The sequence below is a fragment of the Haliotis asinina genome, chromosome 4 (genome assembly GCF_037392515.1).
Source record: "Haliotis asinina isolate JCU_RB_2024 chromosome 4, JCU_Hal_asi_v2, whole genome shotgun sequence".
In the NCBI taxonomy this organism is placed as follows: Eukaryota; Metazoa; Mollusca; class Gastropoda; order Lepetellida; family Haliotidae; genus Haliotis; species Haliotis asinina.
In genome coordinates this window covers 17,349,491-17,363,796 of record NC_090283.1, presented here as the reverse complement: position 1 = coordinate 17,363,796, position 14,306 = coordinate 17,349,491, and the positions used below count along the sequence as shown (strand labels likewise).

The 14,306-nt window shown below is 39.4% G+C and overlaps 1 protein-coding gene across 1 annotated transcript in view; it reads right to left on the bottom strand.

Annotated features, from left to right (window-relative positions):
- Window positions 1–5,317: 5,317 nt before the first annotated feature.
- LOC137282302 (feeding circuit activating peptides-like) overlaps window positions 5,318–14,306 on the bottom strand; it is a 48,621-nt gene continuing 39,632 nt past the window's right edge. The window contains exon 2 of the mRNA XM_067814043.1: window positions 5,318–7,438. Within this exon, the coding sequence (XP_067670144.1) occupies window positions 6,313–7,438 (1,126 nt within the window). The 3' untranslated portion in view covers window positions 5,318–6,312. The remainder of the gene's footprint in view (window positions 7,439–14,306) is intronic.

The following is a 14,306-nucleotide window of genomic DNA, read 5'->3' as shown; positions in this document are numbered from 1 at the left end:
AATACATTGTTTAAGAGCAAAGCTCATACTTGACTACTGCCGGAACTACTTTCGCTGACATAAATAGATTATTCCTCCTTGATGATCATACAGTAGTTTAATATATTGTTTAAGAGCAAAGCTCGTCCTTGTCTACTGCCGGAACTAGTGTCGCTGACAAAGATTAAAAACTCTCATCATCGTTTGGCTTATTCAGTGAGATTGCAGAAAGAAATGACAGATTGCAGTGCGCATGACCACAGCGACCATGTTGCCATGCGAACATTATATGGTGTGGTTTCGCTGTTACAGTTTCAGAATGTTCATAAACTGCGTCAGGCGGTGTTTAAAAAGACCTAATGTTGTTTTTGACGCTCACGAAGCAAGATCATGTATGTTGAGACGTTGCATTAATATATCTCAATCTTTACTGTGTTTGAAGTTATGTTTTTGTGTAAAAATAAATTGGTTTAAATTCTGGATAATGTCAATGTCTCTGCAATTAAACATGCACTGAAATGTTTTATTCATAAACTAGGGGTTTTGTTTGACATGTGTCTCTCTTTTTTATTTTTTAACGATTGGTAGAATAGAGAGATAGTTAACAGCAGGGTTTTAAAGTAGCGTAAAAGTAATTGTCCCCCGACGGGTACATAAGACCGAGTCACTCAAAGTAGATTTATTTGTACCAGGTTTTTAATCATAGAATATATAGGGGATACTAAACGACGTTCCGTGTAATACCATGTTTATCAAAAGAGTGAATGATTTGGTATCAAACGAGGGTTTGATACTAAATCTTTCACGAGTTTAATAACAATGGTATTTCATGGAAGCGTGTTTAGTGGAAACGCACTACTGAATGGTCGTCTTGAAACACGACACGCTTATCAACATTTTTTACATAATGTTTACATGAACGTATATTCCGAACATTTGTCCATTGTTTCGAAAGATTAATCTTATTTTCTGGCCACAATAATATCTGAAAAAGTGGGGAAAGGCTCAGTGTGTTAAGATGGTGTCATGCTGGAAACGACTTTCAGCGTCTCACATTCAACCACGATCGCATTCTCTCCAATGATTTGTTTGCCAGTCGAGAAATCAACGAGTATCAATTTTCAATTTACTTTATCATCGTTCATCGTGTTCATTTACAAAGAAAATAGACAAGTACATTTTAGGAATACATAATCCCTAGTAAGGGCCAAAATACATCCAATACGTCAATCAATGCCATTTCATATTTGGTATTTACATTTCAATTCATCTTTGACCGATCGGGTATTTTTATTTACGTTGGACCCTTCGTTCTCATATAAAATTTAAATAAAATATATAAACAAATAATGTTTGAAGACACTGGATATATCAAAAGCTATGGGAAGGAGCTCAGAAAACTCTCCTCCTTCAATATACGGTAGACAACTAGGACTCCAACATTTATGGTAGGATATGTGAAAAGCAGTTCGAAATTATCAGATTGCCTTGGACTCAGCAAAGTGAGTGAGTGAGTGAGTTTAGTTTTACGCCGCTTTTTAGCAATATTCCAGCAATATCACGGCGGGGGACACCAGAAAATGGGCTTCACACATTGCACCCATGTGGGGAATCGAACCCGGAAATTCGGGACTCTGCAGAGCCTTGCCGAGTCATAGTTTAGAGGCTGATGAGCCATTTTTAAAACTTCACCGTGTTAAATTATCTTTGCATTATAATGTGTCCTACTAAATCCATCCGTGCAAATGATTGCGTAGTGTGTCGTACAGACCCTGAAGCAAATATATCCAAGAAAGCCAACGCAAGTCTAGAAAATATGGCAAGTCTAGATTCTCCTAGCTTCTAAAAATGAAAAAAAGTTTCAAGGCTCCATTTCATGATATTATTTTTTAACTATGAACTTTTTTCAGTAATATAATTATGTTCATTTCAGAGACTAATTGTTAGACTTATGATTGTGTTTTAATCCTCTTTATTAAGACCTTTACACTAACAAAACATCATTTATTTACCAAGTGGAGGAGGAATACACTCTGGTATATTTGCATTTAAAATCAATCTTGATTCAACAATGTCATCGCGGGAATGTCAGAAATGGGCTTCACTCATAGCACCCTTTGGAGAATCGAACCCAGGTCTTCGGTGTGACGAGTGGACGCTTTAATCTCTAGGCTACCCTTTCGTCGCTAGAAATGAAGGTGAAGTTTGGGAGGGACAGTGCATCGCGTTTAGGTGACACAATGGAACAACCAAGTCATTTGATAGGAAAAGACATATATTCTTTTTATTGCTGTTTTTACTTGTCATCGAAATGAGTTTTCTCAGAAATTCATAGTGCCATTGTGGTAGAAAAGGTTGAAAAAGTAATTTCATTTTAGTGAAATATGGATTATGATATTGTTTGAGATGAATAACTTATTTTATCATAATCCATAATTTTAATACGACAATAAAAATGCCAAAGATCAATTTTGTCATCGTCATTAATTCACAATCCCGTTTGCGGTATAATCCCTTCATCTGCGGTGAATACAAAAGACCGCTGTGCGTTGTAATAATGTGTATTTTAGAGTCAGTGAGGGAATGAGTTTACTTTATCTCCCAGTCTAGCAATGTTCAAGTAATATTTCGGTGAATGACACCAGAAATGAGCTTCACACGTTGTAACCATGTGGGGAATCGAACCCGTGTTTTCGGCGTGACGAGCGAAAGCCTTACCCACTAGGCTACCTCACCATCCCGTGGGTTTTGGATGAAAGAGACTTAAATAATTCGCTCGTCACGAAAAAGACGCTGGTTCCATTTCCCATATGGGTACAATGTGTGAAGCCAGCTTGCGGTGTTCCCCACCGTGATATCTCTGGGATATTGCAAAAACGCGGCGTAAAACCATATTCCCTAGCTCATATGGGTACTTTTACTGAAGCCCATTTCTGGTCCTAAGAAACCGATTTTGCTTGCGTATTGCTAACAGCGACGTAAAACCATTTTCACCCACTGTAAATTTGTAGTTTTGGTGAGGCCCATTTCTGGTCCCCAGAAATTTCTGTTGCTTGAATATTGATTAAACGGTGTAAAACGTTACTCATTCACTATACTATATTACTCATTCACTAAATTTACATTCTTTTTTTCAGGCCACTACAAAAGAACTTAGTTTATTATATTATGGCACATACATAACGTGTGTCGGTTCATCGACGTCAAAGGTCTTCACTCCGTACACTGTCAGCAAGCGAATCCCCCCTATTGCCTGACCTTGCAGCAATGCATAGAGTACGTGTCAACATAGTCAGGCACATTCTAAACAAGTAATCGTGTACATTTACCATGTGTCAATGCTTTCATTTGTTCCAGACCTGCTTGGTACTGTCTTGCTTAAGCTAAGCTGAAGGATGATTGCTTTCTTCCAAGCATTCATTTCATTAGAAGTGACCGCTTATCTATTCAGACGTGATGGGGGAACGTTGTCAGTATATTCTTTTTTTCTACTGTTTAAAGCAGCGTTCGAAACATTCCAGGTATGCGACTGCGATCTCTTCATTATTGTGTGGATCTCCGGTTTAGAAATTGTATTCAGCGATCCACGATTGTCGTTAGTAGCAACTGAAAGGATTGGGTGGTCCTCACTGGCTTGCTTCACACAGGTCATCGTGTCCCATTTGGGTTGATCGGTGCTCATACCGTTGATCACTAGATTGTCTGGTCCGGACTCGATTATTAGCCTGAACCATATAGCCGGAATATTGCTGATTGTGGAGTCAAAAAAAACAAACAAACAAACGTGGGGCGTTGGGATAGTCTGTTGGTTGGGATAGCTGGAATAGTGCCGAGCGAGGCAAGAAACGAAAACGGAACACAAATCTTGAATTGAGGACCAGATAATCCAGTGATTAACATCATCAGCATAACTCAAACAAGTGGCATTTGTTGACACTCGTCATAGAGCGTCCATGAGACTCTCACAAGAATGGGTTGCTGAAGAAATCTAACCTGGATATCTTCAGACCACTTAATATACATTTTGATCGATCAGGACCGAGTTACTTACACCCAGAAGGCCGCACGGGTAGTTAAAGCGTTTGTGATACAGAACATATTAATGTTTCAAAATTCTGCATCCATGAGAAGGGAAAACCCTACGCATGTCATTTCAAAATATCACCGTTAGCCTTTTCACAATATCACCGTTAGCCTTAAAATATTGATATGACATTTAACGGACATGGAGTCTCATGTTGTCAGAATTATGACCCGATCGAGAGATCAAGGTGTGAGAAAAAAAATGACAATCAAGTTTCGTAACCCTGGAAGAATCATTACCTCATATCACTGACTTCAAGTTGTATTATCCGAAACGGTACCATGGAAGTTCCTACAGCCTATCTCCCATCAGTTAGTTAAGTTAGATCGTTAATTTTATCTTGCATCATTGAGATTACTACAGTCAACAACTACCTGTTGCCCGTTGGCCTTTGGCCAATATGCAGGTGTAAATTTCATTCTCGCTCAACGAAGCGGTAGTAGCTGTGCAATTAAACCGTTCACATCTCTGTACAATGGATCCTTTGCGTGCTCCGAGCCAGGAACCATGGTCCAATCTATCGCGCACAGTTCACAGATGTATATCAGTATATAGCGGACAGTTCACAGATGTATATCAGGAATGTATATTTGCCGCTGCTTACATGTGCATGTAATAGGGCTTACAGGGGCGGTGGTGTAGCCTGATGGTTAAAGTGTTTGCTTCTTTCGTCGAAAACATTTTCCTTCGTGTGTACAATGTGTAAAGAACATTTGAGTTATTATTTCAAGAATAGGAATGCATAGAGCATTCGTTAAGATCCGTGTTAGAACTGGTCTTTAGCTATCCATGCATGTCACAAGAGGCGACTAACGGGTCCGAATGGTCAGACTAACTGACTATGCGATAACTGACAGAACTCTGTCGCTGTCTTGCCAGACACATGTCATCGTACTCCAACTGAAATTAACGCCCATCACGTCAATCACTGTATTGTCCGGTTGGGACTCGACTATTTACAGACAGCCGCCATACAGCTGGGGTATTACTGAGTGCAGCGTTAAAAATACTAAGAAACAGAACAGCTAAATCCTTAACTGAATCAGACAATCCGGCGATTGATATTGAGACTACCCACCCACGATGGGTGAAAACGAGACACCCCAACACCGACAAAAGACAACCTGATCCATTTTGTAACACCTTACGATCCTCGTAGGCTGATGTGGTTCAAACCAGGAATCCACATTGAAGTAGAGTCGGGTTTGTAAAGTACTCTGCCATCAAATGATAACGTTAAAACAAACTACCTGCTTAGAGTCCATTTATTTATTCAAAAATAAGATTAACAGTTGCTTCCAACAAGATTACTCATTTGTACAATAAATTATATTCAAATATACAGTGATGGTTCCTCGCCTCAACGTATGGAAATTTTGAGTCGGATTTCGATGAAGTTTCTGTCTATGACCTATCCATATGTACATTTTTACAATATTATCTAGATTCTGGTTAAGGATACGTAGATTGCAGGATTTATTATATGCCACAAAACATGTATGTGTGCCATTGCTACAGCAGTTTCTATCTTTATGGAGATCCTTTAAGCATCACACTCTCTCACTCATTCTAGAACCTCAGCTGTCAGTTAAAAAACCTACTGGGAAGGTAAAACAATGACAGAACTCACTTTTTGAAATGTCCTTTTCTCTAGAAAATTGCTTTTTAACATATTTTGTATTTTCTGATAAGGAGGATTGTATGTTTGGAATGTCATGTAAAATACCTGTTTTGCAAATCCTTTCCCATAACAATGCTAAGAATGACACTATCACAGATGTAGGTGACGTCTCGATCTGTCATCTCAGGATAACTGTCCGTACGTCTTGATTGCCATAGGTGTCACCACTACGCACCATCCAGACTCACTGTACTTCCTAGCACAGTAGTCGTTGACGAGGTTCTCTCTTCATTTGTTAACAAATAAATAAGGAAGTGTACGAAAATTAAACATTGCATTCCTTTTTCAAAAGAAACTTTTCAGCTTCTTTTGATTCGGACATAAAAATGAAATGGTTGTGATTTTCTGATTCAATCAGCAGCAAATTGTCAAATTGAGCGAATTATTTAAGACCGTTAATATGACCGTTACTACTAGTAGAAAAGTTTAATTATAATATTTGTTTAATAAACTGAAGATCAGTATGACTGTTCAAAATATCATATTATGTCTTTCTCCCACCATTTCAAGCATGTTATTTATTTTTTACACAACTGTGTTATTTTTCAAATAATCTCTCCGTGAGCGTTTACTTTGACGCATCTCTATTGATCAGATCAGCATTGTTAGTGTCAGTGGAACGTTTCTTGATAAATCCGGAGCCAAGGGAATCAATTGGGCGTTTCTTGATGAATCCAGAGCCAAGAGAATCGATTGGGCGTTTCTTGATAAATCCGGAGCCAAGAGAATCGATGGGGCGTTTCTTGATAAATCCGGAGCCAAGAGAATCGATGGGGCGTTTCTTGATAAATCCGGAGCCAAGGGAATCAATTGGGCGTTTCTTGATGAATCCAGAGCCAAGAGAATCGATTGGGCGTTTCTTGATAAATCCAGAGCCAAGAGAATCGATGGGGCGTTTCTTGATAAATCCGGAGCCAAGGGTATCGATGGGGCGTTTCTTGATAAATCCGGAGCCAAGGGAATCGATTGGGCGTTTCTTGATAAATCCGGAGCCAAGGGAATCGATTGGGCGTTTCTTGATAAATCCTGAACCAAGGGAATCAATTGGACGTTTCTTGATAAATCCGGATCCAAGGGAATCAATTGGACGTTTCTTGATAAATCCAGAGCCAAGGGAATCAATGGGTCTCTTTTTAATGAAACCAGAACCAACTGAATCAAGTGATCGCTTTAAGAGACCCATGTCATGTTCATCAATGGCCCGCTTCTTAATAAGACCACTGCCGATCCGATCAATGGGTCTTTTCTTTAGGCTGTCTTCGAAAGGGTCGTAGAACCGTTTCCTGATCAGACCAGATCCAAGGTAATCAAGGGGTCTTTTCTTGATGAACCCACTTCCTAATGTATCAATTGGTCGCTTGATCAGCCCCATTCCCACACGATCCAAGTTCCTCTTTTCCTCTTCATAGTCATCCTCACGCTTGAGAAGGCCAAGGCCAAGATAGTCCAGATCTCGTTTCTCCTCCTCATCTTGTTCCATGGTTCTCTTGATGAGGCCCGCACCTATTTGATCTATTGGGCGTTTCCCAATGTCTGGGTTCCACTTCCTCTTAATGAAGCCACTCCCCACATAGTCAAGAGGTCGTTTGATGAAACCACTGCCGACATAGTCAAGAGGTCGTTTGATGAAACCGCTGCCGACACTGTCTAATGACCTCTTTGATACTTCGTGCGATTCCCCCTCCTCCTCGGTGCTGAAACAAGCAAGAGAAACGAGGTAAAAAATGTAAATGTACAAAAACGCATGCGTATACAATTTTACAATTGGTGAATAAGGGGTCAGTTTTCGAATATTTTGATTTCATTACGTTCCAATCTGTAATATTCTCAGTTTACTTAAAGGTCACATACAACCAAAAAATCAAACATTATTAAAACACATTTATCACTTATTCATGACATCTAATATACATTGCTGCTTTAAAAAAACAAATAAACAAAATTATAAGCGTACAATCGCGATTCAAAAGTGCAATATTTTTTACTTGGGCTTACTTCCCCCGAAACGAAGCCCTCGGGAGACCGAACACAGTCATAGCGGGTGGATATGCACTCAAGTGTAACGACGGCTTCCGATTGGCTGTTTCATTTGCTGATATACTGAGGGTTCGTTGTGTGTACAGTAAGATGATCTGTTTGATGGGCACTTTAGAAGTAAAGCCAGTCACAAGAAAGTAAGATTCTTTATGGGTAACAACTTCTTTTTGTGTACTTGATGCGTCGTTTCAGTATGGATTCATATACTGTTGTCAAACAAAATCATATACACTAAAAGAAGTCGTTATCCATGAAGAATGTATATAGACATGTTGGGTTTGGAAAATACATGTTCTATGAATTTTCGCTCGATCCAATCAAAAATCATGTCAGATGGTAAACTACTGCGTGACTGGAATCTGTCATTCGTCCAAGTACAAAGCAGGACTTCAAACTGACAAGAGTTTGCACCAGTTTCCGTTTCCATTACATAATGTGGCAGACACGGGACCCGGGTGCACGAGTCATAAATCAACTTATTTTCTTTATGTCGTATAGTCTGATAGGTGTTAAGTTCAAATTGCACGTAGTCAGTGATTGAACCTGTGTATTGCATGTTGTCTTTAGCAGACAGGCAGGCAGACATATAGGTGTGAATAAACAAGACACTGAGCTTTCTCTGTGACAAAGACTGCTTACCACAATCAACAAGTTGTTTTACGTAACGAGTAGATCATTTACTTGTTTGTGTACACAACCAAGATTAGACTACTGCTCACGACTTCAGACGCTGGGCATGCATACTGTTTCAAGCTCCGGGAACCTATTCACTGCGCATGCGTTATGGACGCAGCGCAGCACAGCTGTTGAAACCAGTTTTCCCCCCAGCGCTGGGGGGGAATTTAGTGAAACGTTTGAACTCCGATTTCGCGGGCTTTTTTTTCATCGCGTTTTTTCAACTTTATAGGTTGAAGTGGCATTTTTTATGATTTGTTTCGGTAAGTGCATACCGAAAGGTACCAGAATCTGCAAAGTTGTGTTTTACGTTGCATGTGACCTTTAAAGCTCTACATTTACGATTAACTGGCCAACTCATACTCTTCAGTTCCTGCCACAGGGGGATAGATGCTTGAGGTCAAGTATGTACTGTGGGGCGCGGTGGACGGGCTATCTAAGGTGCCAGACTAGTAATCCAGCGACCTGAGATGCCGGTATCGAGCCCACCTGTGACTGGGTGTAAAACAACTTGAAGTCAACTTTGTGTGCAGACTCTTTCGGTGTTATCACAACCCCTAGTGTGCTATACACAAACCTGTGCACTTAAAAGAACACGCGAATCCGTTGGTAGATGGCCAGATGGTGGCCACACGAATACGCGCGAACACCTAGTTGCGGGTACAGCAACGTGTAGTAAACATGGACACAGTACCGTGACGATGTCTCCCAGTCTGTTAACTGAGTACCTCGTAAGAATGGGTAAGCCACATTAACTCGGTGCGCATAGTAGGCTGCCAGAGTTGTATTAAAATACAATGTGATCCAATAATCGGGGGAGAACAAAGCGCCATTCAGCAGTTGAACTGGCGAACTAGATATCTTCGCTATACAAATGTCTAGTATGTATTTCATCCCCGATATCTCCAGCGTATACGTTCCGATAAGTCTCCACTATACCCTGGATGCATCTACGGCTAAGCCCGATAAATTTATTACCTCCCCTGGCTGACTTTTTATCCAATCAGGTGTATACGGCGGGACGTTGAGCGAGCCAATCACAACACACTTTCGCTTTTTAAATTATCTAACCGATTAAACTTGGCAAAACAAACTGTGCAGAGGTTCTCTGAAAGAGGCAGAGGGAGTTCTTGTATACATATATTTTTTAAATTTTCGGACCTATCAATGTGCATGTATGATTTCTCTTAAATTTGAGTCGCACTGCGAGTAAACCTTCGCAGCTACAACCGCTATATTTATTGAGACTGGCAAGTTCAGTTGTAACGGGGGCCTAGCTGATTGGCTGATTGTGAGGATGCGGGAGGTAATAAAATTTCCGGACCGAGCCGTAGATGCATCCATGGTATAGTCGAGACTTATCGGAACGTATACCCTGGAAATATCGAGGATGGTCTATATATATGTGACTGTATTTAAGTCAAAAAATCATAAAATGACTTAAAAAACCTAGCTCAGTAGTGAAAGAAGTGTTCGTTGTACAAAAACAAATGCTCGCACGGCGAACGTGATCTCAGTTACAAAACCAGTGTAACAGTTGAGTGAGTGAGTGAGTTTAGGTTTACGCCGCTTGTTGCCGTATTCCAGGAAAGTCACGTGAGTTTAGTTTTGACGCCGCAATCAGCAATATTCCAACTATATGGCGGTGGTCTGTATATAATCGAGACCAGACAATCCAGTGATCAACAACATGAGCATCGATCTGCGCAATTGGAAACAGATGACATGTGTCAACCAAGAAAGCGAGCCTGACCACCCGATCCGGTTAGTCGCCTCCTACGACAAGCATAGTCGCCTTTCACGGCAACTATCGGTTGGTGAATGCCTATTCTACCCAGGACCGAGAAAATCATGGGACAGGACATGGGCTTCACACAGTGTACAGCGGGTAGAGAATGAGCGTGAGAATCATGCATTGTAATGATATAGTAGAGGCAGTAGCATCAGTAGCCCTCTCTCAGTGTGACGTAAAACGTGAAAACAACTCCATTGTCTTCTCCAGTGCATCTTGTTTATGACACTCATGAACAGATCATAACTCAGTGAGAATAAAGTTCGTACACTTAGTACCTTTTCCATTTATTATCCCAACGGCTACAATTATTTTCATCTAGGAATAACTCTCATCCCAGATTTCACCCAGGAAAGAACAAAGGATTTCGATCAGGTCTTTGGGAAATAAATTTTCTAAAGAGGATATCCCACGCCCCTGATGTGCGCCCTGAATAAAACACAGCTACAAGTTAGATGTTCACAATACTTCAATCAATCCTAATTCAATACGAAACAGCCACAGGCCTATAGTACAACATATAATAGTACAATATAGAAATTCAATAGTTTTATATACGACACTGATATTGTGTTTGCATACAATTATGGCGCCCAGACGATTCTTTCCTGTGTTTCATGGCATACTATATAAACACAGCAACATTCTTAATCACATAGTGATTGTTGCAATTTAATACGGAATAAAACTCTGTTTACTGATGGATGAAAACAATAAAAAAATTATTAAGGTGTATTCAGCGTAGTCTAATAACTGAACTACAAGTGAAAAATAATAACTATCCATTTTCTAAGACATTTATATGATTTACATAGCCTATATTCGCCATTTGTCTTCATAAATCTACCTTTTTCAATCCAAAAATCATGTGATGATGTAATTGAATAATTTTATCGTGACACCTGATAGATTATGCTCTGAAAAAAACCCGGATGGTTTAGAAGATGAATAGAAATCGCTTTTCGAAGAAACACATCTTTTCAAGCCAGTTTCGTTGGCATATATCTTTCAGTATTTGTGCAAATAAACTAATTATTACACGATGAGGGAAACTCAGCATAATGTGCATACCACATGTGGTTAAAACCTGTTGTAAATAAAAACGTCTTTACATTCGGTCCCAGACTTGCGTGTCTCTTTACATCATATAAAGTCATCACTGCTTAACATTTGTTATTGGAAAATAGTAAGAGGACACACTTGTAAACGAGTACATCTCTGCGGGACACCACAGAACGCTAATACTATTGAAGTGAAGCTATCTAGTGTGATTAAAATTATACCATGCTTCCTTCAGCTATTTCGTTTTCAAATGTATTGATTGATTAAATGAGTGAAAGGGTGACCATATCTTGAATAAACCATAATCGCGTAATGCGACTTCGTCTTTAAACAGCATACGAACAGCATACACTTGAAAAGTGGTTGACAAAACAACATGGAAACGGTATCAAACAGAATGGTAATGTAAAGCAAGTTTAAATTAAATTTAAAATACATTAGGTTATTACTGATCAAACCCCTTACAGAAGACAAACCGGTTATTTTACTTTTGTGAATACAGATATCGTATTCTGCTGTTCATACAATATCACATATAGATATATAACAACATATATATACTTTGATTTCAAAAAGTCATTGCCCTGGATAATTACATTGTATGATACTGCCTTTAAGCTGAAAACAGGTGTACCGTTTTGTGTGGGCCTTTTTACTGTGTTTGGTGCGTCCTTCCTTTTTTTTTTTTTTTGATTCTCTTTTGTTTGTGCTTTTTGGGAGGAGGATTATGTTCACCTTAATCAAAATATCATACCAATATGTTCTGTAGTACTAGCAATTTATTTGGTTAAATAATCAGCGTATTTACTTTGAACATAGTTATCAAATTATTGCCGATGCCCAAATTAGTAATCTGATTCGAGACAATAGTTACTTCTACAACTATCAATACCTTCAAATTTGCGTGACTTGATTACTTCGCCCTGGCGAATAATGTTTGTTAGAACACCCGATGCGTGTCACACCTTACCTATTAATCAGCACTGCAAGGTTGGCACTGATATATTTGGTAAAACTGATCGCAATCAAAGTAAATGAGTCTGTGTCGAGTACAGGATATGTTTCAGCCCTCAATTACTTCAGCATTCACCCGTAGGGAACACACGCGGCAACCGACAGATTCCACTCACTTTTTGTAAAGAAAGACTTGATTAAACGTGGACTAGAAGCAATGAGTATTCAAAGAAGGGCAATAACTCCATGTCTTCCTTTGTCAACGACTTGGGCCTTGCACTGAATCTCCTGTGTCACTCACTGTTCAGCTAAATGGCAAATTGCTCCATCAGGCTCCCGTACTGGGTTAATTATTGGCAATACTTCACCCCAGGAACAAGATTGAAGGATTGTAAAGAACAGCTAACGGACACTCATTTCACTGAATGGCAACAGTTCCAAAAACAACTGTCAAACAACAAAACCATTTAACCCTGGCAATTAGAGGAAGGTTGAATAAAAAGCAGCCGAAGTTTAAATCCTCACTATTCACTTGTTTTATTGTCTCAACGAGTCAAATGGTTTCCCAAGGGGAATTCCAGCCTTCGGGAATCCAACTAAGCTACACATCCGTTTTATTTGCAGTTACTACTATTGGTGCTCTTGAACGTGATTTGAAACCGTCATGGGCTCTCCGTTAAATCAGATTTGCATAGGAAGTTGGTGCAAAGAGGGTTGCTTATTCCAGTTCTATGATGCTTCAGGGTATGCAATTTTGTAATCGAATAATTTAGCATATCGTATGTCATTAGTTTGTAGGCTCCGCATTGACGGTCACGACGAGCAAAGGGCTTAATTAGGTGAATCCCATAGGTGGCACACTTGAGAGTTTGTTGAACTTCATTGAAGGTGTTAAATGGCCTCAGTAGCTTTCGTGAAATGGTTTATACAGTTATGCCCAATCATGGGATACAGAAAGTTCTACAACATTCAGGCAAAAACAGATTGTAAATATTTAAATTCTGGGAGCCTCGGGTGTTGTTTAATAATGCATCATTACTGAAAGTGTGTTTCTTTTATCTGTTGTAATGATGATCTTTACACATGAAATCTGTGTTGAAATATGAAAGAACGAGTTCTCATGATAGTGTTTGTGGTCTCCCAGCTATTTTCTTACAGGGGGAACGACTAGGCACGGAATTGGTAAAATGGCCATATATGTCTCCGTTTGTTTGGAAAGGCCTGGCTATATGCATGTGTGTTGAGCATCACTAAAATTCGTGTTTAAATAATCATTAATTGTTTTCTTCGAATGTCAGGTTCAGGGGGAAGTGGTCAAAGTTTCCATGACAACAAGGATACAGCTATATAGTAGTAAAAAGGTATTCACTTTAAAATATCTGTCGACAAAGGAGAGAATATCATAAGCTTTGAATAACACAAGCTTGATCAAACTTAGAAACATACAGATACACAATAAGACTTAAGGTGAATATGTAAACCCCTAACTCAAACATGACAATAAATTACATTATCAGCCCTCATGAAAGTTAAACATTACTTATTCCAAAAACAATTACCTACTTTAGATTATAGTATCAAATCAAAAGTTCACACGAATCAGTGCGACATTGCATTATAACGTCTCTTGCTCCCTCTACCCTCCGAGCATAATTTCAAACGACTCCCATAGAGTTACGTCCCCTGGGTGCTCTTTACGAATATCATACTCACAGTTTCTGAGTGAAACAAGATCGGTAAACACCAACAACAGTGCGTGCGACAGTGTTCGATGTATGGAGCAATTCGAAGTTTCATTTATCCATTTCAGGAAAGTCTTAAGGGATAATACGTCTTTTACTGTATGGATAATAAGCTAAAGTGAGTGCATATGCCCCGATAGATATAACACAGGACAAAATACTGTCGTAAATATGTGGCATTTTGAATTCAACACTGCACTCATCAACGTCCCAGATGCACGACGGCAGCTGACAACGTTCTGAGTCTGGTTCTAACAAAGTAGCCGTTGATACTATGAACACTAATCCAAAGCGCGTGGA